The following is a 27,176-nucleotide window of genomic DNA, read 5'->3' as shown; positions in this document are numbered from 1 at the left end:
CACGAACCACACACATAGAAGGTGAACTTAATTGATAAATATTTGCGTGTGTTCTGACTGCTCCACTGACTGGCTGTTCCCCTGTCTCTCTCCCTTTCCTCAGGTCTCTTTATTCCCTGAGATTCAACAATGTTGAAATTGGGCCAATTAATAACCATACAATGGCCTATAAGTGTTCAAGTGAAAGGAAGAGTCACACATCTCTCACTTTAAATCAAGAGCAAAAAGTGATCAAGCTTCGTGAGGAAGGCATGTTGAAAGACAAGGTAGGCCGAAAGCTAGGCCTCTAGTGCTGAACAATTAGCCAAGTTGCAAATGAATGCAAAGGAAAAGTTCTTGAAGGAAATTAAAAGTGCTGCTCCAGAGAACACATGAATGATAACAAAGCAAAACAGCCCTATTGCTGATAGGAAGAAAGTCTGAGTAGTCTGGATAGAAGATCAAACCAGCCACAACATTCCCTTAAGCCAAAGCCCGATCCAGAGCGAGGCCCTAACTCTTCAATTCTGTGAAGGCTGAGAGAGGTGAGGAAGCTGCAGAGTAAAGTTTGAAGCCAGCAGAGGTTGGTTCATGAGGTTTAAGGAAAGAGCCATCTCTATAACATAAAAGTGCAGGGTGAAGCAGTAAGTGCTGATGTAGAAGCTGTAGCAAGTTATCCAGAGGATCTAGCTAAGAACATTAAGGAAGATGGCTACATTAAACCACAGATTTTCAATGTAGATGAAACAGCCTTCTATTGAAAGATGTCATCTAGGACTTCATAGCTAGAGAAAGTCAGTGCTGGCCTCAAAACTTCAAAGGATAGGCTGACTCTCCGGTTAGGCAGCTGGTGACTTTAAGTTGAAGCCAGGGCTCATTTACCATTCCGAAAATCCTAGGGCCCTTAAGAATTATGCTAAATCTACTCTGTCTGTGCTCTATATATAAATGGAACAAAAAAGCCTGTATAACAGCATACAGTTTACATACTGTTTACAAAACAGTTTACTGAATATTTTAAGCTCCCTGTGGAGACCTACTGCTCAGAAAAAAAGATTCATCTTAAAATATGATTGCTCGCTGACAATGCACCACGTCACCCAAGAGCTCTGACGGAGATGTACAACAAGATTAATGTTGTTTTCATGCCTGCTAACAATCCATTATGCAGCCCGTGGATCAAACATAATTTCGACTTTCAAGTCCTTGTAAGAAATACATTTCATAAGGCTATAGCTGCCATATATAGTGATTCCTCTGATGGACTTGGGCAAAGTAGGTTGAAAAACTTTGGAAAGGATTCACTATTCTAGCTGCCATTAGGAACATTTGTAATTCATGGAAAGAGGTCAAAATATCAACATTAGCAGGAGTTTGGAAGTTGATTCCAATCCTCATGAATGACTTTGAGGGGTTCAAGACTTCAGTGGAGGAAATAACTGCAGATGTGGAAGAAACAGCAAGAAAACTAGAATTAGAAGTAGAACCTGAAGATATGATTGAATTGCTGTAATCTCATGATAAAACTTGAACAGATGAGGAGTTGCTTCTTACTGATAAGGAAGGAAAGTGGTTTCTTGAGATGGAATCTACTGGTGAAGATGCTGTGAAGACTGTAGAAATGACAACAAAGGATTCAGAATATTACATAAACTTAGTTGATAAGCAGCAGCAGGGTTTGAGAAGATTGACTCCGCTTTTGAAAGAAGCTCCACTGTGGACAAAATGCTATGAAACAGCATCGCTGCTACATAGAGTCGTTTGTGAGAGGAGAGTCAGTCAATCAATGTAGCAAACTTCACTGCTGTCTTATTCTTTTAAAAATGCCCACAGCCACCCCACCCTTCAGCAACTCCCACCCTGATCAGTCCACAGCACTCAACATCAAGGCAAGACCCTCCACCAGCTGAAGGCTCAGATGGTGGTTAGCATTTTTAGCAATAAAGTATTGTTAGACATAATGCTACAGCACACTTAACAGACTATAGTATAGTGTAACATTACTTTTATATGCACGGGAAAACCCCCCCCCCCAAAAAAGTGTGACTTGCTTTATTGAAATATTTGCTTTATTGTGGTGGTCTGGAACTGAACTCATGATATCTGTGAGGCATAAAGATACACATACATTCAGAGTAAAAAGATCTAAAAAGACATAATAGAAAAACACTAATCAGAGAAATCTGGAATGCCTATACAAATATCAGGCAAAGGAGGTTTGAGGATAAGGAATATTATACCAGGAACAGACAGGACATAACATGATGGGTCTATTCACCAAGAAAACATAAAAATCCTAAATGTGTATATGCCTAATAACAGACCTTTAAAATACATGAAGCAAAAACTGATAAAAACTAAGAGGGGAAACAGAGAAATTTACAATTATAATTAAGGATTTTAACGCTTGTCTTTCAAGAATTAATAAAACAAAGAGACAGGAAATCAGTAAGTTTACAGAAGGTAAGAACAATAGTATCAACCAACTTCACCTAACCAACATTCATAAAACACTCCTCAAAAGTAGGACACACATTCTTTTCAAGGACACTAACCTTTGTGCTCCATTGCCTGTGCTTAGTTGTGCTGGCTCTGCATCTTTGTAAAAGAATATTGCCTATAGCCTGAAATATACATAATAGCCCTTTCTCAATGCTCTGCAGGCAGAGGCTTGAACTTTAAAGGTGTAACACTTTTCCATTCACATAGAGATAAAAAGTTGCAGAGCAGAAAGCAATTGCCTTGTTGGAGGTTTACAGGAACTTGTGACCAGACCCACCCTGGCACTGTAAGAACAAAGGATTCCAGCACCAAAAAGACTGCAACAACCAGTCACATCCCCTACCCTTTTAGTATAAAAGAAGCCTGAATTCTAACTCGGGTAAGATGGTTCTTTGGGACACAGTCTGCCATCTTCTTGGTCTGCTGACTTTCTGAATGAAGTGCTATTACTTGCCCTAACATCTCGTCTCTCAATTTATTGGCCTGTTGTGCAGTGAGCAGTATGAGCTTGGACCAGGTAACATTATGACTATAAAATAAATCTCAACAAACTTAAAAAGATTTAAATCATACAAAGTGTCTCCTCTAAACACAGTGGAGTTAAACTAGAAATCATAAAAGAAAGAAAACTGAAAAGTCCCTAAATATTTGGAAATTAAACTTATACTTCTAAATAACTGATTAATCAAAAAAGAAATCACAAGGGAAATTCGAAAACATCTTGAACTGAGTAGGAAGGAAAGTAAAACATGCCAAAACTTATGGGATACAGCTGAAGCACTGCTTAAAGGGAACTTAAAAGTATCATATGCTTACGTTAGAAATAAAGTTTATTATATTATATTGACATCGATTTTCACCTTAAGAAACTAGGGGAAAAAAGGGCAAATTAAACCCAAAGCAAATAGAAAAAATGAAATAATAAAGATGAGAGTAAAAATCAATAAAAACAAAATTATAGAAATAGAAAAAGTTAGTAAAATCAAATAACTGATTCTTTAAAGAGATCAATAAAATTGATAAACCTCTAGCCAGACTGACCAAGAAAGTTAGAAGACAAATTACTAATATAAAAAATGGTAATCTCATCTCCTTTACAGTCATCCCTCCGTATCCGAGGGGAACTGGTTTCAGGACACGCCTTGGATACCAAAATCCGAGAATGTTCAAGTCCCTTGCATGAAATGGTGTAGTATTTGCATATAACCTACATGCATCCTCCCGTAAACTTTAAATCTCTAGAATACTAGTAATAGTTAATATGATGTAAATGCTATGTAAATAGTTACCAGTGCATGGCAAATTCAAGTTCTGCTTTTTGGAGCTTTCAGGAATTAAAAAAAAATATGGTTGGTTTAATTCACAGATGCAGAAGCTGTGAATATGAACGGCCAACTGTATACACAGATGTTAAAAGTATAATAAGGTAATACGATCAACTTAATGCCAATAAATTTGATAACTTAGAAGACATAAACAAATTCCTTGAAAAACGCAAACTACCAAAGGTCATTCAGGAAAAAATAATAACTCTTAATCTATTTTAAAAGTTGAATTTGTAGTTAAAAATCCCCATAAAGAAAATGGCATTCCTAAAAAGCTTCATTGGTAAATTCTACCGAACAATTAAAAAACAAGTAAAACCAATTCTACTCAAACTCTTCCAGAAAATAAAGGAGTAAGAAACATTTCCCAACTTATTCTGTGATAACAAACCCAGTAAAAAAAAAAAAACTCAATAAAAGAAAAACGACAGACTAGTATTTCTCATGTGCACAGGTGTAAAGATTCTTAGCTAAATTTTAGAAAATGGGATCAAGCAATATATGAGAAAAGTTTTAATAATTAAATGAATTTTAATCTCACTCACTAATGAGGAATCACTCATGTAAACAAAGGTGATTCAACATGAAATCAACCAATGTAATTCATCATATTAACAAGGAAAGAAAAGATTACTTCAAAAGATACACAAAAAGTATTTGAAAAAACTTAACATCCATTCATGCTTAAAATTCTTGGCAAATTAGGAATACAAATTTCTTCAACATGAAGAAGAGAATCTTCCAAAAAATCAACAGCTAATGTTAAAGACTGAATGCCTTCCCCCAAGATCAAGAACAAGGCAAGAATGTTTGCTTTTATCACATACTGATCACTGTAACAGAGGTCCTAGACTGTGCAATAAGGCAAGAAAATGAAATAAAGCCATACAGATTGGAAAGAAAAAAATAAAACATCAGATCATTCTAAAAATTTATGTCTCTCAGCAACCTTAGTTTTAATAGATTTGGAAAAGGAACATTACAAATTTAATAACATGAAAGTACATTTTGAAGAGGAACTAAAAGTTAAAATGTACAGAGTGATATCTAAGATATATTTACAATCTAAAACATTCTTAAATCAGTTTTGGATTTTATACTTTCTAAAATGTTAAGAACTGCTTCTTCAGATATCGTACCAAAAAGTATGACGTATTCAATACTATATAACCAATTTATTATAGGAAAAGAGAACCAATTCTCTTCTAGGGCTAAAATATGCCCAGATGATGAAACTGATGGAAAAAGCTACACAATGTGCATTTCATAAATAAAAGATCTCATAATAGTTAGTTTAGCATGTGTATTACATTAAATAAACTCAACTTTACTAACCTCTGACCAGATTTTGCCTAACTTTTAAAACAGCTCCAAGGTCACAGTCAGTAGTAGCATATGCATGAGGTACAGTACGTTTAGATTCAGTTAACCTCTTGGCAATAACTCTTCTAATATTGCTAGTAGGGATTTCAGTGAACGTGCCCTGCAAAGAATAACATGTCCGTTAAACCATAAATAGAATTGGAAAAAACAAGCAAACAAACTGTAACTGAAATCCAGTCTCAATGACCTAACTTATGAAAATAAAAATTAATACAGTAAAACTGTTATGAAAAATTCTTAGTATAAGAAGAAATATAAGAAATCTGAGGAATTTCAACTTTATAGTATATGACTGTAGAAAAAAAGCAGAAAAATTCATGTTTCAGTTGTGAATGGAACATCTATGTTACCATGTTTAAGATGATTAAAAAGAAATGTACCAAATCATGAATTAACCCCTCATGGGTGTGCTTATTGAGATATCACCTACAAGCCTGTAAGTAGCTTCTGTTACAAACATCACTTCTTAATAAAACTCAAAGCAATCAATAAATCAACAACTACAGGCAATTTTTACTTGTAAAAATGGCATACATGAGAAAAAGGTAATTCAAAATACTAGATAATCTGCCAAATTATTTCTATTTTGGTTTGTAATTAAAAATAAAAAATCACATGAGCATCTTATTTCCAAGAAACTCATAAAGTATGAATGGGATAATAAAATCTTCCTGTAACTTTACTGTAGCTTTTCCATTCTGTTCCTTGAACCTCTAACAAAAATATGATGGACCTTAAATTATGTCTAATTCCTTCTTTGTCCTTCACTCCATTCTGGGACTGGATTACAATCACTTAGGATAATACAAATCAGCCAAAAGTACAGCTGACTTCTTTTTTTATAAATGCTTTCTGTGGGAATTAAACATCTTATGTTAGCAAAATACTTGATCAAATAAAATAAATGCTGTCTACATACTGTAAGAATTTTAAAGGTTTATCTTTCAAATTTGAATAACTTACTTTTTAAAGAAATAAGATTTGATTACTCATAAACTTTTGTGTATGTAGTCACGAATCATTAATGTACATTTAAAAAATCTGTTTCTCATGAAACTTGTACTGTTTTTAATTCTTTTAAAATACTATATTGGAATATATTTCTCCATCAGAAAAAGCAGTGTAGGTTTATTTATTTATTTTTTTCAGTGCCCATTCAGCTTTATAACAATCCTGATTATCCTGCATTTCTTCTGATGGGAAGCAAATGACATAAAAGGTACTAAGAAAGGGAGACAGAGAGGCAAAATGGAGTAATTTGAAAACAAAAAAGGGCTATTACATGTATCCAAGAAGTAAAGAATGATTAGCTATACAATCTCTATAGTTCTTCACAGTAAGACTATCAACTCCCTTAGTCAAAAAATAAAACATATGCACAAAAGGGAGCTGGTATCAGCTACCAATTATTAGTATCACACCCAAGAAAAAAAAGATATGAAAAGTATCACGATTATAGAGCATATACATGGCACTGACATTGTGGAACTTGTGGCAAATTTAAATTGAATCATAATTCTATTTGGAAGTTATTAGCACTGTACAAACAAATCTGGTTTATGGAAATATGCAAAACAAAACATTTAGAGAATTTTTGTCTTCATCACTTTGAGCTACTACTATAATGGACTGCTAAAAGAACTCATGAAACATAGAGTAATGGTTCTTATTTTCTCTCTCGCTTAAATCTGAAAAATAAAAATCTACTCAGATGACATTACCGCTACATTAGGCTGTCCAGGAGTTGATACTGGAGGGATCATTGGCCGGGGATAAGATGGGCTGGCTGTGGCCTGTGGGGGTAAAGACGCTGTGGGAATGGTTGGCGGGGCTGGGGTGGGTCTGGATTCAGTGATCTTGCCCATCTGTTTCAACTGGACCAGTTTGAGAGCATCCCTGGAGATAAGAAGGGAGTTAGATAACCATGATTAGCAACCAGGAATATAAGAACGTTCAGAAAATGGAGGCCAGATGTGAAGGGAAAATAAAGAAATACACTGATGTCAAGGCTACAATGCAAAACGATTTGAGCTAGACAAGAAAATCTTGTCTCTTACCTGTTCTACTGATTCATATTTGTCCAATGGCTACAATATTTGCACATTTTTAAAATAAAACAACAAACAGATTTTATCAAAGTATTGGGTGTAGACAGTTATTTTTTTAAGGAAAATCAGTCTTTTTTTCTGGGGGCAGTGTCTTTTGGTAGATGAGCAATTCATAAATTAAGCTATACCCTCATTCATGGCATTTGTGAAATAATTTTCATATAGCATTCAGAAAGTGTCAAGCTTACTGTACCTATGACTTTCATTAGAATATTTACTAAAGCATTGTTTATCCTGGTACAAATTAGCTTGTTTATGGCCAGGAAATCATACCTCAAATGCTATCAGCACAATCTAATGTAATAAACCTAAGCCACAGCAGCATTTAGAATGAAAAATAACTAAACAAGTAACAGACTTGCCTTTGTATTACTCTGCAAAACAAAGGTGTCTTTGTTTATTACAAGGATATAATTAGACTACTATTCAAACTCTCAATCCATTCGAAGTTACAGTGGTATAAAGTCATGTACTTCCTTAAACAAAACAGCTTTTTCAAAAATTTTAATCTGACAATTCTAAAGTACTTAAAAATGTTTTAAATCTAAAAATTTTTTTAAATGAAAAAGTTTTACACAGTCTAAAAACAACTTCAGGGTAACACAAATCTAAAGGCAAATTATATTTTTATAATTTCTTAAACACAGTTAATGATTTGATATTATCACATACTAGGCAGAACTCTGAGATGGCCCCAATATTCCTGTTCCTGGTGTACATACCCCATATAATCTCTCTTGAGTGTGGGTGGGCCTGTGAATATGATGGATGTCACTGCCATGATTAGGTTACATTACATGACAAAGGTGATGGATTTTGTAGACATAATTAAGGTCCCAAAGCAGCTGACACTGAGTTAATCAAAAGGCAAGCTATTCTGAAAGGGTCAGACATATCAGATAAGTTCTTTAAAAGGAACAGGGAATTCCAAAAAGAAGAAATTTGAATGGCGATGCTCCTGCTTGCATTGGAGAAGCAAACAGGCATTTATGAACTGTCTATGGAGGTGACCTCGTGGCAAAGACCTGAAGGAGGCCTCCAGGAGGTGACAGCAATCCTTGGATGACAGCAAGCAAGAAAACAGGGCTCAGACTCCTACTACCCCAAGGAACTGAATTCTGCCAACAACCATGTGAACCTGGAAGAGGGCTCCAACCTTCAGATGAGACCCTAGCCCTGGCTGACACGTTGATTTCAGCCTTGTGAGACCATGAGCTGGAAACCCAGTCATGCTGGACCAGGACTTCTGACCCACAGCACTGTTAGATAATAAGTGGGTGTTGTTTTAAGCTACTAAGTTTGTTGCAATTTGTCATGCAGCAATAGAAAACTGACACAGGCAGGAATGCTCTAGCTTAGGGTGGCATCATGGGAGGGATCTCCCAATGTGTACTGGTACATTTTTAAGGAAGGAGAGTCTATGATTTTTATATCAGGTCCAGAAAGGGACACATGAACTTAACATTAAGTGCAAGTAAGTTACTTGTTTCAAAATTAAAGAGCTGACATTTAAGATAAGAGGTCAGACTGACAAAGAAATCTTAAAGGTTGTATCATCCTTGATCTTTAAGTACTGAAAGAGGGAATAGAAGTGGAAAAGTGAGCCTCTTGTGTATGTACTGTGGTTATGTTCATGTAATCTTACACCAGCCATGTGAGGGAGGTATTATTATTCCCACTTTATAAATGAGTAAGTAGGTTCAAAGAGGTTAAATTCCATTTCTAAGTCAGTAGTTCTCAAGCACCTACTCTACTCTAGGTGTTGAAAATATAATGTTAAAACACTTCTCAACAAGGAGTGTTATTCTATAGGAGAGTCATACATTAAGCAAGTAAACAAATGAATAGATAGTGAAGAAAATAAAGCAGAGTAATGAGATTGAGCGTCATGAGTGAGAGGAGGTGTTACTTTAAAACAGGGCGGTCAGGGAAGGACTGAAGAAATAATATTTCTGTGGATGGACATGAAGGAGCAAGTCTCAACAACAGCTGGGAAAAGCATGTTTCTAGGCAGAGAACAGCAAGTGTAAAGGCAGGGAAATTAGGGCTTCTAAGAACAGAAGGAAGCCCAGCGTAGAAGGAGGGCAGTGAACAAAGTGGAGAGGGTTTAAAGGTGAAGCTGAAGAGGTAGGCAGCTAGGAGCTGCCAGGGCTGGGACCAAACCTGGGTATGGCCAACTCCAAAGCCTGTGTATTTCCTACTACCTTTCTAATACCTGTGTAGAGTATGCCAATTAAACTAGGCAGAGTCGGAACAATTTTTTCTCAGAAGAAAAGGCTAGAATAGAAAGAATTAAATGAGCATATCTCAGATTAACAGCAATTCTGTGATTGAATGAAGAATAGTTATCTACCCAGTCTGAAGTAGCTAAAAGTAGGACCTCCAGACAAAGGCCCTTCACCTACCACACAAAAAGTAACAGGAACATAACTAGAGGCAAGCCTGGTTCTCCAAGGGTGAGCCACAAACCTGATGGTAACGGCAGAAAGACTGAGTGTCCTGGGGAATGAGCTTATGTGCTCTTAAGGCTTTTTAACAGCAAGCTTACTCCTATTTGGAAGTTAATTTTAAATTTACTTATGATATTTATAACCCAAAGCACCATTTTCCCAGTTAATTGTTATAATATTTACATGTGAAGTAAATGACTGCCCTACAATTCTTGGGGATTTATGTCATGAGTCAAAACCTTGGCCACATAGATAAAAGTGTGAGCACTGATATAAGATAAGGCCTTTTGTTTTAGAAAAATGCCTTTAACAAAGGATATTTCGCGTTTAAGAGCTGTTACAGTCTAACATTACTAGTCCCCTTTCATCATATAAGGTAATTAAATACACCTCTCTAACAAAATCTATTATTAATCTGGGTTTTAAAGTTTAGCATCAGATGGCATATACAAAACACACTGATTTCTTTATACAGGGATCACTAGTGTACCCGCAGTAATCGGTTAAAAACCAACAAACCAACAAACAACAACAACAGAAAACAATGAACACTTGAGGAGACTAAAAAAATCTAAAATAATGCCTGAATACATTCTACTTTAAAAAAGGTTGGTCACACTAAATAGACATATTCTTATTTCACTATCAGCATTACTATTACTTACTATTTTTATCAAGAAAAGGCAGTTGAGGTTCATCCCTGAAAGTAAGTAGGAGTCATCAATCATAAACAAGCAGAAAAGCAATTCTGGCCATGGGCTCACAGTAAACTTTTATTGCTGATTTTACACTTATATACCTCATAAAGTATGAATGTTAATTATTGTTTAATAACAGCCAATAATTTAGTTTCTGTAATGCAGAGAAAGATTTTTAATGATTTCTGTCCATTAAGTAATTAATCAGTCTAAGCTTGAAGAATGAGGTAGATATTAAAAGCTATAAAAATTAGAGAAAAACTGATACACCATTCACTTCTGCTTTGGGCATTCACTTAAGGCAGAACCTTCTCTACCAGATCCCTTAAGTCATTTGGGTGTGCTATGAATTAGTTTTAAAAAGAAGTATCACTGAAAACATACTAGACATGACTGTCATGCCTACTATATTTGTGATGCTGTGATACGAACACAAACATTAGCTACAAGTATGACTTAAGACGTAGATATGCCAAAGAAGTTAGGCTATAGGCCAAGAACCTCCAACAGTGTCTCTGGCACTTGTTTTCCTAAAACAGTTACATGTACAGGCAAAGCAAAGTCTACATGCTTTTGCACAACATATACTCTGAGCAATATGCTTGCTTTCATGAAACATTAAAATAGCAACCATGACACTTACGGTTTTCTTCATAAATACAATGGGTCAGAGACACCTCCTCAGCTCTTGCAACTGACTTTTCTCTTCTACTTGCACTTTTAGTTGACAAGGTAAGAAGGAAGGATGTCTCTCATTATTTCAAGAATGTGTGCTAAGGTATTTGGGGCACAGCTTATGCTGAAGGCTGCAATTTGTCAGTCTTACCAGAAGATGACATTTCTGTAGATGACACGAGGACAAATTTTTTTTCCAAAGCTCACCTCAGTGTTTAACTTAAAACAAGGTATCTTTAGTAGTATACAAAGTAAATATTCTCAATAATGCATGCTTTAAGGATCCATTTTCCTCATGAAATCTTTTGTAATATGTCATATTTTAAAGACCGAAGGGTGACCCTCTTATAGTAGGGAGTTAAAGGGCAGGGAAAGGACTGGGTAATAGGCAGACAAAGATAGCAAAGATATCAAAATCATAACTCTGTAATAGTGCTTCCTTAGGGTATCCAACAAGATAACACCATTCTGTCCTCCTTAGGAGATGTCAGACTACTATGATAACTTTCAACTTTTAAACTTGGGTTTAAAAAAGATACTTGTTCATCGTATATGTATTAAGCACATACGGAAAGAGAAGGGAAAGAAAAAGAAAACTCTACTTCTTTATCCCACTGCCGTCACACCACTGATTTGCCCTCTAAACGGTCACTAATCACCAACTTCAAGAGCCTTTTCTCAGAGCCCTTCCTCCCTGACTTATATCCATCTCCTAGATATCCTCCAACACAGAAATTTTTGCCTTCTAAAATGTTTACCTACTGATGATCTCAACTGTAACTATCACTTTATTATCTATCAAACCTTCCTCTCTAGTACCAAACTATCTCCCAAGATGCATCTTCACCTCACTGATTCTAATATCTGGAATCTGGTTTGTCAGCACTGACAATAAGCTTCAAACCAAACACATTAGTTATTCCACCAAGACAAATGCTTCTGCAAATCCCTTATTTCTATTTATGGGGCCAAAATGTCATCACCTGGAACAGAATCCCAAGTTCTTCCCTTGACTCATTGCTATCCTGGTCTGTGCTCTACATTCTATCCTTTACAGGCTTCTGGATTTTCTCCTTATAATGCTGTATCCATCAGTGATCTCTCTTTTAGGTTCCTACCCACATTTGAGTATTCATTCTCTCTTAGCTAGACTACTTTATGAGCCTATTAATTTATCTCCTTACCTCAAGTCTTTTTCTGCTGCAATTTATCTTTCACAAATTTGCAAAATTGGTCCGGAGCCTGTGCTCCGCAACGGGAGAGGCCACAACAGTGAGAGGCCCGCGTACCGCAAAAAAAAAAAAAAAAAAAAGTGAACAACAAATTTGCAAAATTGATCTAAGTTACATCTATGATTATTTTACATTTCACCAAATCTTCAACAATTAATGAATTAAATATAGACTCTTTATCTTATCCCTCAGATATATATGGGTAAGTCTACCATGTTATAAAGGAAGTTGTTTTCTCCCATTTTTACAGACAGAGACTTTTTCATAAGGTATGGACTGGTAGAAGATTAACAAAATTAAGATACAAGTAGTATATACTAAATAAGGATTAATGTGGGGGAAAAAACTAGGCTTAACTACCTATCAGGATTCTTTATTTTAATTTTTTATGGCTAAGTGAAACTTTGAAGTCTTTTAATTAAAAATCCACAGTCCAGGATGTTGCGTTTCAGCCAGGGGTCAGAACAGCTGATTTCCAACTCATGTGAGTATGTTGGCACAAACTTCACACTATATGTTTAAGAAAACCACACACACCTGTCTGATTAACAAATCAGTAAGGCTGAAGTACAGATAAATGAGAATATCTAAGAATTAAAGGGTATTGCTTTCATTAAAAGAAGTATCCAACAATAAACCAATGCTTTAATGAAGAGTAAAATAATCCAATGAAAAGAAAGAAAAGTCACCTGGTTTGCCACTTAATAATTTCATAACTTTGCTCTACCTCACCTTGTAAAAATTTCTGCCCAATACTACTGATCACTTTTATCAATAGTAGATAAACAGGGAATAAGCATATTGCTTTAAAACATTAACTCAATTTGAAAATTTAATATTACTCTAGTAGAAATGTGGCAGACACCACTATAGCAATTTCACATTAGCTCATATGCCTATTTGATTAACCTCTGTCTTCCTCACCAGACTAATTTTCAATAGAGCAGGGGTCATCTGTTTTAACATACTCTTGAAAGACACAAAAGTTAAACAAATAGAAACACATAGTGTTCTTGAACAGGAAGACTCAACATCATAAAGATTTCACTTCTCCCAAAGTTAATTTAAAATGTGCTACAATCCCAATAAAAATAACATAGTCTTCCTGCCCAACCCCACCAGTAGGGCTAGACAAATTGTTTAAAATTCATTTGGAAGAATAGTAAAATAAAAATAAACCAAGAAAACTGGTTTACTGAAAAAGAAGAGAAAGGATAGCTCTATCAGATTTTAAAGCTTACTATAAAATATTTCTAATTAGTAGTGTGGTCCTAAAAAAGTGAGGTACTAATTCACGGACAGACTGAGAAACGGAATAGAAAAGAAAATCTAAAATGAGACCCAACTGCCTATGGAAATTGCTTTGATCGTACACGTGAGCAAAATCCAAATGGGTTAAGAATGAATTTTTTTCTTAAACTATGCTTCAGAAATTTAAATGTGATTGCATGATTATTTCATACAAACTTAAAAACAATATAAAGATTCACCATTTTGCACTCTAATTTTCTCCATTTATCATCATTTCTAAGGTTCTGGCTTAGTTATCAAATTAGAACTATTTTTCAGTAACGCTGCAATTATTCAAAAAACAACCCTTGCATAAAATACATTTTATGCTGACAAAAGCAATTAAAAGTACAAAAGAACAGTGTATTTCCTTTTAAATGTTAACACTAAATAAGCCCTTCTTTAAATACTTTCAGAAAAAGATGATCATGATAAATAATGGAACTGGTTATTACAAAAAGCACACACGTACTCTTTAGTGAATATCCCCCGAGGGCCAGTGGCTGTGCCCTGGTTAGCATCCAGTGCGTGTTTTTCCAGAATATTGCGGGCAGCTGGACTTAAACGGAACCTAAAGAAAACATGAAAATTAATGGAACCAATGAACACTTATATTTGATTCAAATATATCTAAATGTCCACAGTTTTGCTGAGAATTAGAAAAATTAAAACATAATAAAGCTAAAATGACTCCCATAGTGACAGTCAAATAAATTAATCTGTACTAACCTGGTTTATTTTACTATGAAAACATTTTCATACAAATTTAACTAGTTATTATTTCAAAACACTTTTAATAAGAATAAATATTCATAGGGAGAAAGCTTCTATTTTGACTAATCACTTTTCACATGGCTCCTCACCACATACATCAATAAGAAACTATGTTGTTCCTTCATGTTTTTTTTATTATAGTAAAATGTATGTAAAATTTACCATTTTAAGCATTTTTAGGTGTTATAATTGAGTGGGATTAAGTACAATTACAATGTTGTACAACCATCACCACCACCCATCTCCAGAACTTTATCATTCTCCCAAAATGAAGCTCTGTACCAATTAAACAGTAACTCTCCATCCCTCCCAGCCCCTGGCAACCATCATTCTACTCTCTATCCTTACTAATTTGACTACTCTAGGTAACTCATATAAGTGAAATCATTCATCATTTGTCCTTTTGTGATTGGTTTATTTTACCTAGCATATCTTCAAGGTTCGTCCACGTTACAGTATGTGTCAGCATTTCCTTCCTTTTTAAGACTAACATTCCATTGTATATATATAGCACATTTTAGACATACGGGATGTTTCCATCTTTTGGCAATTGTGAATGCTGCTGCTATGAGCATGGGTATATAAATATCTCTTCAAGACCCTGCTTTTAATTCTTTTGAGTATATCCAGAAAAGGAAGTGCTGGATAATATGGTAATTCTATTTTTAATATTTTGAGGAACAGCAATTCTGTTTTCCAGAGTGACTGCACCATTTTACATTCCCACCAACAGTGCACAGAAATACTAATTTCTCTATATCCTCAGCAACACTTGTTATTTTCTGTTTTGGGGTTTTTTTTTTCTTGTTTTTAGATAACAGCCACTTTAATTAGTGCAAAGTGATATCTCAATGTGGTTTTGATTTGCAGTTCCCTAACATCTTTTTATGTGTTTACTGACCATATGTACATCTTCTTTGGAAGAAATGCACACTTGAGTCCTCTGCCCACTTAAATTGGGTTGTTTTGTTGTTGAATTACATCTTAACATATTTTTTCAAGTCCTTAGTATTTACATGCAAGCATTTTTACTTCATATATAAAGAAGAGAGGCAAACACAATTATGTTGATTCTACAGACAAGGAAACTGAGACACACACCAATAGGTCACATGAATAAGTGTCTACTCTTCAAATAAGACCTTTAAGCCTAATAGCAAACACAAATAACTACACAGTCATATTTTTAAAAATGAGTAAAACGGGCTAGATCCAGAAGTTTATAACTCCGAAAAGGAGAGGAACAAATGTGGAATTTTCTGCATTTCTGGGAAACAGCTCTAGTTGATATGGGCTCAATGGTACCAAATCTTCAGATTTTTCAAGAGAAACTGAAATTTTAGATTTTTTTTTTTTTTTTTTGCGGTACGCGGGCCTCTCACTGTTGTGGCCTCTCCCATTGCGGAGCACAGGCTCCGGATGCGCAGGCTCAGCGGCCATGGCTCACGGGCCCAGCCGCTCCGCGGCATGTGGGATCTTCCCAGACCAGGGCACGAACCCGTGTCCCCTGCATCGGCAGGAGGACTCTCAACCACTGCGCCACCAGGGAAGCCCTGAAATTTTAGGTTTTAATGTAAGATTAGCTAGTAACAAACCAACTGAAAAAATTTTTTTAAATCACTACATGGGCCAACACTGTGCAGGTTCACAGGTCAGCTGTTTTTAAACTACACCATGGGGTTTCAGACCCATGAAAATTTCTAACACTGGATATTAACAAAATCACAGAGTATACTACCTTTGCAAAAGGGAAAAGAGCATTAAGTACCAAGCATCCATGAGCCTACCTTGTGATTTTCATGGAAAATAAAGAGTCAAGGCAATGGAGTCAGAAACACTGTGTATGATAATGGAAAGTTAAAACTCAGTACTTCAAACACACTGGCAACTTCTTCTAACAAGAACTGACAATGGTAAACAACTGGAAAAAAATATAAAAATGAAAGCGTCTGCATTTTTATTTATGCTCAAAAGCATTCTTAATAGGACCATTTTTCTAAAAAGAACTTTTTTTTACAATAAAAAAGGAATTTCATATAATTATAGAGAATATTAAAGTAAATAAATAAAACATAATTTTCAGAGTCCATTGATTAAAGTTATGGAAAGCTAAAGTGAAACGATGTTTACTAAGTATCTGTGTTGTTACAGAACAACTGGACAAAATCGAGCTCTAATACATGTCAGAAACTCAAATGCAGGGTAGTTAGAAAAAGAAGGTATGTTAAAATGCTAATTTCATTTTATATCAGCTATACATTTGAAACTGTAATTCACATTACAGTAATTAGGATTCCACGAATGAGAACACAATATGAAGTTTGGTACACTGAATTCCATTCTGGAATCCTAAAGCCTAACTCAAGCTCAGTGGGGACACAGGCTGTTTGTCTTTTTCTCCACAAGGTGTACAGGGCCTTCACAGTACCTGGAATATAGTAGGTATTCAATACTATTTGTCTGTGGAATAAACAATGATGGTAAAATAATCATTCCTAGACCTCAGTTTCCTAAGAGAAAAAAAGGGAAGAGCAGCAACTTCCTACTTAATGTACAAAGGAGTTTTAAAAAGGATAATGATTAAAATACTCAAAAAGTTGCTGTAACATTTTTTTTTTTTTAATAACATCATTCAAATAAACATACTCACTGTAGTTTTCCTGGTGTGTGTTCCTTTTTGACAGGGGTAGAAATCTGTGGTTCTGGTGAAGGGCAAGGCACTGATGGTTTTGAAGCTGGTGACGAAGGACCTATATCTTTGGGAATTTCAACATGTTTCCAATCTTCTCCTTCTTCAACTAGCAAACCAATTAGTGAACCTAGCCGTATATTTTTAGATCCTTCTGCAACCTATATTTTAAAAAGAAAATAATTGCAGAGATGGAAAGACTCATGACTTCATGAAGTAGTTTATTCCTTGGATAATTCTGTACCAGTTAGAAATCTCTCTTAACGTGAGCTAAAATCTACACCTGAGCTAGCCTGCCTCCGCCTTTCATGTGCCTTGCCTACCTTCCCGCACTTACCCCTTTTTTCACTACTCTCCTCCTTCCAGTTACTGATTCTACCTCCTGAAAAAAAAAAAAACAAAAATCTAGAATCTCTTCTCTTTCCCACAGGCTTCAAATATATAAGAGCTACCATTACCATCTTCCTCTTGATGTCATTCAGTACAAATCCAAAACAGGAGTTGTAGTAACATATCTTAACTATTGGTCTTTCCCAGACAGTTTCCACAATGGCTTAGAGAATTCCAAGATTTCATAAGGGATTAATTCCTTCAAATAAGTCATATTTATGAAAATTAATTTAAAGTAAGATCTTTTCAGTAAACTTAGTCTCTGGAAAAAAGGACATCCCATTGTATAGACAGAATTGGTTAACTACTGTGGTTAATAATGTTAAATATACTTTCCACATTTCTCTATATTTAATTTCTTCCCTGTATGTATATTTGAAAGACCTAAGAAACAAAATAAAAACCTCATGAATTTTCTGTAAGTACGTAAGAAACATGGTGGTGTCTCAGCTGACCACTTTTTCATAGATATTGCCAACTAAAAACATAAATAAGATCGAAGATGATTTTTTTAAACTCAAATATATTTGAAGCATTTCAGCAGCATTAATTTATAAAGAAAGAGTTGATTCTTATTTACTTATTAAAAGAAGTCCCTAGAGAACCTTCAGATGATAATATAAGTTCAGTACTGGAAGAAAATGTCATTCCTTCAAAGTTTTCTATTGTTCCCTTTCAATTACTTTAAATAAGGTTCATTAGAGATGTAATCTAATGAATAATAGAATGACAGACTGCAGGACAGTCACTAGTATAGTAATTATAAGTAAAAGCGTAACTCTTAGAATGGGTTTGACATTTTCTAAGTAACAGTAATTTTCATGGTTATTAATATGTGCACTATTAAAATAATAAGGCATAAATTCTGAGAGTTAGGAAGGTTTCTAAGTTTACTAACTACTGATGGAGAAGAACAGTAAATATATAAAAGAAATGGGTACGTAAAACTAAATAAGGATGTTTAATGAATTGTGGCTGAGGAAAGAAAAATGCTAAACAACCCAAGAACAATTTGTTTAGTTGTTCATCACATACTAAAAGGTTTCACTTCTGTGGATTGCTCATTTTTCTTTACTATGTCAAAAAGATGAGTTAAGATTACTAATGGGTTAACACTTTTTCTTCTTCTGAAAATGTCTATTTACCTGCTTATGAACTGCTAACTCAAAATCACAAAGTAAAATGATCAATTTTCTTAAAAAATTGATAGAAGAAAGCATTAAGTGATATGAAGTACACTTGATGTTAATTCCTATCAAAACTGAACCAGAAATAGGATCAATATCCAAGTTCAAAGAACCTCACTCAAATAAAAAGCATTCTTTAAAAAAAGGAAAGTTTTATTTTAAAAATATCAGTAGGTTTCTAAAACCTGAATCAGATACTATGTAGAATCTGAAACTGACACCTCACCTTGTTTCATTTACTACAATAAATCATATAAATGATTCCGTATATACCCTACTTATTGACACCTTCACAAGTGGGCAATAATGAGCATTTAGTATCATTTCCATTTTTACCATATCTAAATATCAAGTAGATTTTATTTTTAACTACTCATATTTTTCCATTAAAAAATGACACGATGAAACATGAAATCCAAATACCATGAACAATGATATACTACCACACAACTTGAACATATTAATAGAAGTTATAAGAAAATAATGCCTATTATAGTTCCATTTAAAGTCATTAAAATCACTATACAATTTAAAATCACTTCTCTTTTTCTATTCCCTTAGTGCAACAAGAGATCTTTTAGAGGCGTGCTAGTTTCCTGTAGATATTTGCTTATGTTGTGGTCAGCAAATATTTAAAATTTGTGTAGACTCAGTAACAGAAGAATATGCTCTTTTCAAAACTGTGCTGAGAAACCAAATGAGCCTTTGTTACTGCTCCCTCTAAGTTAGCACTGTGGATGCGCTCTGCTCCACTACAGCATCTGGAGCTTTGCGACACCTCAGAGGCCCAGGTCTTTTCCCAGGCATTTGACTTACTTGATCAAAACTCTCCCTTACTCTTGTGTCACTGATTTAATATTAAATGCAAGATTTTTACACTTAGTTCTGCTAAAACAGCCCGTTAATGCTCAAATATTCGATCTGGAGTCTGTCATTTAAACTACTAGCCTTCCCTCGCAGTTTTCTATAGGCTCCCTGGGCTTCAATGCTGGCTCTGCTACTTACTAGTTATGTGACCTTGGTGAGGTTTCTTTATCTCACCATGCCTGTTTCTTCATCTGTAAAATGGAAATAATACTACTAACTACTTCACAGAATTATCATAAGAAATAAATGAGTTATATACAAGACACTCAGAATAGTACCAGACATCTAGTGAGTACTACATAAATTGGAAAGATGCTATTATTATGATTGCGGTGTTGTTTTCCTCCAAGTTATTTTTAAAACAAAAATATACTCAACATGGATCAAGACTGAACTACAGAGGACTGTCCCCATTGGGAAGGACTGAAAATTCATATCGAAAGGCCCAGCATGAGGCTGGGTAAACAGCGACATGTGAGACATTGATACAAACTATTTCTGTGACAAACTATTTCTCAATATACATATACCTATAGAGTCTGAATTCTATCCCTAGGCGCAGACCCCTGGTATGAGTCCTCTCTACCAGAGACATCCCCCAAAGCTGAAATGTATTATCTGCAAATGTGCTAAATACAGCCCCCTTAATAAGCTCCAGTGTACCCAAGGATATGAGATGCTAAAGACACAAAATATCTACAGCAGTATTTCGCAACAGAGAAATTGTTTGAGAGGGTTCATTCCATTAAAGGTGCTGGTAAATACTGTCTGCTTTGATTCTGGCATTAAAAAATAATCAGTAAGTTAAGAAATTATTTAAATATTTTTCTTCTTTAAAACAGAACAGTTTGAGAGCTGCTAAGTGAGTACTGAAGGAACATGCACAATGGTTAGTGGAGATAAGCTGAGTCACATGACTGGCTTAGTTGGCTTGCAAACAGTACAGATTTTCCATCATAGTTTGAACCATTATACAGTTTTAACTTGTTTTTATTCTTTAATATATATATTTAACTTATATACACTATGAACTTTGGTTTAAAAGGAAGACACATAGAAACAATGAAGCAGAAAACAAATCAATAACAAGCTAAAATGCAGAGGGGAGGAGAGACATCCACTAAGTCCTTGAATACCAGTTTGCCTGGTACTCAAGTGCCAGGCACTGTTCTAGCACAGTATTAACTCATTTAATTCTCTTAAAAACCTTATGAAGTGCTATTATTATTCCCATTTACATATAAGGAAACTGAGGCAGAGAAAGGTTAAATAACTTGCTCAAGGTCACAGGGCTAGTTAGCAAGGAGTCAATGCAGTGTGACACTAGAGACAACATTCAATATGATCAGTACCCAATCTGTAAATTATATTCACTCAATCAAAATGATCATACAGCACCTCAAGACATTGCTACTATTTTTACAAAGAAGCTTAGAAAGGAAGAGTAGATTATAAATGATTTAGCTTTTAATTCATGGGGAACATAGACTCATTTACTACTTCAATGTCATTTACCCATTTCAGTATTAAAAAAATTAGAACTGAGAGTATCTCCCAATTAGTAGAATTTGCTCTGAGCTTTGAGAGGGTATTTTCTCAGTTAAAAATATTATAGTCTACAGAGAAGAATCAACTGAAGGTCTTAAAATTTCAAATTTCAACCATTAACTTTCAAACTACAAAATGCAATGCTGAAGGAGACTGCAGGCATTTAATAAAAAATAATGGAGGGGAGGAGGGAATCTAACAAAAAAATAAAACCTTATTGAAAAAATCCATTCTTTTGAAAACATCAGTGACACAGTACTGGAGTGGGAAACAATCAAGAAATTGATTGAATTTGACGAACAATACCAAAAATAATTATGATCTGTTGTTTTTGTAATATTCAGATGATCGATAAAGAGTTTTTTAAAAATCTGTTTTAATATCCATGGATGGTAGGTTTTAGAAAGAATTCTGTTTTTGAAAATTGTTTTGAAGAGTAATGGCCTACCAATAAAATAAAACTCTATCAATGAATGCATTGCCAGTCAATAAACTAAAATTTTCTAAAATTATGTAAGTTTAAATATTTTTTTAATTATATAAGTTTAAATAATCCTAACATCCTACGCCCTCCTCACCCTCAAAAGTATCCTGACTTGTATGACAAATTATATAGTAACCCTAAATACATTTGAAGCCAAACTACACAATCTCTAATAAACTCTCCAAAAATGTCATCCTAATATTCTATTATATTACCATGTAAAACACCTGCTATCCAATTTGCTGAATAAATTTAAGACTAAACTTATGAACTGATATATGTATAATAATGTAAGGTTTTTGCATGACAACTTACTAGTGATTAAATGAGAATTTAACAACTCTCCAATTAACTTAATTGGAAATAAATCATAAAATTACACTGATACCAATTATTCTTTATTAATATTATTAAGAGCTTCTAAGCTTTTTTTCTGGCTCTAATTGAAATGTAATAATATTATTTTACATTTAAAATGGAATTCAGAGGTAAAAATTATGAGTACAAAGAAAAGAATAAGATTGGGAGGAGAGGGAGAGTATAAAAACCTCTCACAGACTATGGAAGTAAATCCCTATGAATAGCAAAATAGGTTATAATTCCTAATCTTTCAAAATGTGGGCAAACTAAAAACTAGAGTTTTATATCATCACCTGCCTTTTAACAAGCTCAATTATCCAACTCCTTGATGCTGAAAGTAAAAATCTCTTATATGTATCCCTTTAAAAATCATTTATTATGTGTGCTAAAATATGAGGATTATTCCACATTGAAAGACAAAGTTGTAACTTGCTAGTGGGGTGGTTGAGAATGGAGCGGGGTGAAAGGCTAAAAAAAAAGACAAAAACCAAACACTATCAGTAAAACCACCGTAATTTTTTTCTCCATTTTTTCCCCATAAAATTGCACACATTGTGACATGAATATACTCCTATTCCTATTATCCAAAATGCATGTGGAATAATAATAAAGCACAAAGCCCTAAACTACATACAGTCTTTGGCAAGGAAATAGCTATCTGTGCCGCTAAAGCTGCCGTCAATCACACCCCCCACACCGCTTCAGAGCTCTGGGGCCAGATGAACAGTCACTACTGACCTATGACATCATTAGTAATCTGAAATGCATTACTAAATACCTGAGTGGAAAATGCTGTCAATTCTGGAAGACTTTCACAGCCAAACAATCCAGAACTAGGGTCAAAAACACAGCTTGCCAAAAGCACACACAATAAAATGTAGTTGCGTTTATTACATATGGTAATTCAAACAACCTTTTTCCATTTCAAAATGCTGCATAAATTAGTGAAAGAAACTACTTTTGGTATGAACATTTATTTTTTCCTAGTTATAAAGGTATAGAAATTTTACCCTTCCATTCACATTTCCTCCTAGGAAGTATGTTCAACAATGTGTTTTAACATGGCTATTAATATTGAAGATGACAAGGAAGTTTGACAAATTAGAATGTAAAAGATAAAATATCAAGTATGACATCCCAAGGTATGGTCTTTGAATAGAATGTATGAAGGAAGGCATTATATGCATGGTCAAAGCAGAGGTAAGCTGGTAGCCCAGAATTAAAACCACATCAACAATGGACTACTAATAGACGTGCAGTTTATCTGTACAAATCAAACTACAGAGGCACAAATGGATGCTTAGTGTCTAGTCACAACCAACACAAATTATTAGACAAATATACAGACTGAAATGGGGGCTTATGGTCACCAAGACTGAATGAATAACTGTAGTAATAATGGGAACAGTGATATTTATTGACACCTGGTGGGTGATAGGTCTTGTGATGAGTGTATATGCATTATCTCACTCAATCTCTACTACTACCCCATGACCTAGGTATTATAGTTATCTCCACTTTATTATGAAGGTAAAAGAATTTGCTAATCATGACATAACTAGTAACCCGCAGAACTTATTAGCTATATGAATCAGGCAGCAGTGTGACTCCAGAGCTTACAATCTTAGCTGCTATACCATGCTGTCTATTAAATGTCCTACATGTTAAGAAACAAACATGCTCCATCAGTGAGTATACCATGTAACCTTAAACAGGCTTTAAGCATTTCATTTTACTTTACTTTTCACAAAAATTCTAATATTCCATTATAAAAATAACATGCCTATTATAGAAAATTTAGAATATAGAGAAAAACAGAAAAAAGCAGAGCAGGAGAATCACTTAGTTCCACTAACCAAAGACACATACTCAAATTTTTATAACACTTCTTTCTAATCTTTTCTGTATTTATGTTTTTAAAGTTCTACAAGATTGTAATCACTGTCCACACACAACTGTAAAAGCATTTTTCCAAAATTTTTTTGAATTTTTGTTAACTTACAAAGAAATCACATTTTTTTCCTAGAAACAATTTTTCATTGGCTATATGATATTCCGTATTTCCTTCCATTAATTAAGTAACCTCTCTTGTATTGCTACACATTTTGGTTGAAGGGTTGTACTAACTTCAGCTTGTAATAATGCCACCAAAGTATCCAAGTTACAGCTTCATATTTTTAATTAGTTATAAAGCAAAGTTTGTTCAGAGAAGAGCCTTGAAAATTACTGCAATGTATTAAAATTTAGATCTAAAAGGAAATGACTTTGGTTTTGCTAGCCCCACAAGTATATTTCCTTTTGCTCATGAAGCAGAAAATATGCTATCAAAAGATAAGATTGTCAACTACATTCAAGTATATGAAATATTCCATACACATATCTTTTTAAATAATTATATTTTTAAATAATTATAAAAATGTAAAGGATGAATAAAACCGTAAGAAAGAGTAAGAAGTAGACCAGGACACTGAGTGTGGCTATGAAACCCACAAGCAAGACTATGCATAGGACAACTTCAAATAGTCTCATCTAGAGAAAGGAGCTGAGCAGACAGTCACTTTATACACTTTCTAGGTTTCGGAGTCCTGGGGATAGATGAAGACAGGGTTTCTTGCTTTCATGAGATTAGAGTAAAACATTTCTTTTTAAAAATTTTACCAACTATAAACTTGGAAATTACTAGCTCTAAGCTTTAACCTATTGCTTTCTTTGTCTTCAAATTCCACCTCAAATACACTTCTCTCATCCTTCAGGCCAGAATGCTTCTCATTTTCCACTAGGGAACCCAAAACACTGAGTTATCTTTATCATGGTTGAAATAGTTCTATGTTGTTTGATCATTACTGGCTACTATTAGACCTTAACACTAAAATATTTTAAACATCTGAATTTAAAATGTATTATGTATACTATAACACTATAAAAAAAGAGGTAAAAATAAACAGTAACTCAATTTCAAGGAACTTTACATTTAAGAAATCTTCATCCTGTTGAAGACAGTCAAAATAAAAACTTACCACTATTTTGGCCAAGATGCCGTCATCACTTGCATCTAAGGTAACCACAGCTTTGTCAGTCTCTATTTCACATAAGGCATCTCCAGTACTCACAGCTTCACCTACAAAACAAGACTGGGTTTGTTTTGTTTTTTAAAATATGAATATTAGTTATGTGAGATGGTGTGTGTAAAGTGTGTAAAACACGATAATAAGTACCAAAACACTCAACAGCTATTTCTGGGTTGTGGAATTACAAGTAATTCTCATGTTGTGTGTGTGTTTCTGTGGTGTATATGTGTATGCTTTGTTGCATTTCCCAAAAGCTCAATAATGAACCTAAATTATATGTTATAATAAAAAAGTGATTATAGAGATTATTAAGCAAACATTAAAAATGAAATCGCATTTTATAGAGAATAGAAAGGGATGCGTATCTTCCTCCAAACAAATCAATTCCAGACCCCATATTTCTTCCTTTTTAATATATTTTGATTATTATTCCTTAAGAAGACAGTTTTACAATTAATAACACCTCCGGGTTAACACTGTACGCGAGTTCAGAAACCCTGTCTGCACCACAGAGCACAAATGAATAAAAACATATTAAGCATAAAGAGAGAAAATCAAAGACATAGCTAAGGTCAAATAAGAAACACTTCTGTGCAACAGAAACAGTATAGATATTCAAAAATGCTGAGCAGGACCTGACTTGCTGGTTTCTGGAGCTAAAAGCAGGTTGTGGGGAGGAAGGGTGAAGTACAGTAGTTTCCTTTGGAGCAAAGGGAACTAAAAGTGGCCTGATGAAGCAGGGGACTCAAATCGATTCTCTGCTTAAAGCTAGGGCTGGCTGCAACCAAAACCTTTGACTAGAACTATGGCTTTATATCAGAAATGAGGGTCTAAGAAGGTAGGGGACAAAAACACTACCTCAGTACCAGAACAGAGTCAAGCCACCCTCTGGTTCCATTACTTTATCTGCCAATATCCCAAATATCAATAGCAAAATCCCTGGATTGAGGGGCGTGGAAAGGGAGACTCAGGGGACAGGTAGGAAGACATCGAAACTAAAACAGAAACATTCCACTCAAAAGTAAATTGCAAAACAAAGTTCCAAAACATGAAGAAATTTAATGCTAAGAAAGAAAACCACAAAAATCAGTAATTGGAACAGAAATTCATTTCAGATGCAATCTATTTAGTGCAACCCACCAAAGATTTTAAAATAAGTATCTTAAGGATGTTCAGAAATAGAAATGAAGGTATAAGATCCATCACAAGAACAAGAGATAAAAAAGAAAAATAAGGTACAGACATAAAGCACCATCAGGTTGAAAGGAAAAAAACTAATTAGAAATCTTGGAAATGAAAGATACAATTAATGAAATAACAAGAAACAATCAATGGGATATATTCTACAGTCGACATAGTGAAAGAATGATTTAGTAAATTAAAGACAGCTTCAATGAACTACCCGGAACTTAATATGGGCAGACAAAAGGACAAGTAGAAAAGAGCAGTTAAGGGACATAAATTGAGGCTGCAGTGTTTGTCCAATGGAGTTCCAAGGGAAGAGATGGGAGAGAATAGTGGACAAGCAATACTTGAAGAGATAATTGCTGAGAATTTCCCAGAGTTAAAAAGAGATATATATCCTCAAAATGAAAGAGCATTGAAAGAGTTTAGAGTGTGGTTATCTATAGTGTATTGACTAGGAGGGGGCACAGGGAGCCTTGGAACTTGCTGGAAATATTCTGTATCTTGACTAGGTATTAGTAACCTGGATATATGTGTTTGTAAAAATTAATTGAGTTTACACTGTGCAGGTAATACCTTGATAAAAAGAATTCAACAGAAAAAAAGAGTATTAGACTGTATAAACATGACTCCACATCATACACTGTATAGAAATTACATACTTTCAACAATTGAAACACAATTTTAAAAGCTATCAGAGGGAAAAAAATAGATTACCTCAATGGAATGACAGACTGAGAGCACACTTCTCAGCAGCTGCAATAGAGGTCAGAAGACAACGGAGTAATATCTTCAAAAAGCTGAGGAAAAATAACTGTCTAGAATTTTATATGCAGCCAAACCATCATTCAAGAACGAAGGAAAAGTTCAGACATAAAAGCTAAGAAAATTTACCACTTACTGATGAGCTCTTACAAAATGCAGTTTATCAAAAAGAAAGGTAGACACAGAGGGGACCCATGGGCTACACAAAACAAGTTAC

The 27,176-nt window shown here is 34.5% G+C and overlaps 1 protein-coding gene across 2 annotated transcripts in view; it reads right to left on the bottom strand.

Annotated features, from left to right (window-relative positions):
* Nucleotides 1–27,176, bottom strand: part of PDHX (pyruvate dehydrogenase complex component X) — an 81,710-nt gene that overhangs the window by 16,644 nt on the left and 37,890 nt on the right. For both annotated transcript variants that reach the window (XR_012333513.1, XM_073808760.1), the window contains exons 3-7: nt 24,959–25,059; nt 17,067–17,266; nt 14,115–14,213; nt 6,911–7,085; nt 5,142–5,289 (exon numbers count right to left, since the gene is read on the bottom strand). Coding sequence is in view for 1 of the 2 variants with exons in the window: in XM_073808760.1 (XP_073664861.1) it covers nt 5,142–5,289; nt 6,911–7,085; nt 14,115–14,213; nt 17,067–17,266; nt 24,959–25,059 (723 nt within the window). In the remaining variant the exon portion in view is untranslated. The remainder of the gene's footprint in view (nt 1–5,141; nt 5,290–6,910; nt 7,086–14,114; nt 14,214–17,066; nt 17,267–24,958; nt 25,060–27,176) is intronic.

Source organism: Tursiops truncatus, chromosome 8, assembly GCF_011762595.2.
Source record: "Tursiops truncatus isolate mTurTru1 chromosome 8, mTurTru1.mat.Y, whole genome shotgun sequence".
Lineage (NCBI taxonomy): Eukaryota > Metazoa > Chordata > Mammalia > Artiodactyla > Delphinidae > Tursiops > Tursiops truncatus.
The sequence above is the reverse complement of the archived record's forward strand: the minus strand, read 5'-3'. Positions and strand labels throughout refer to the sequence as shown.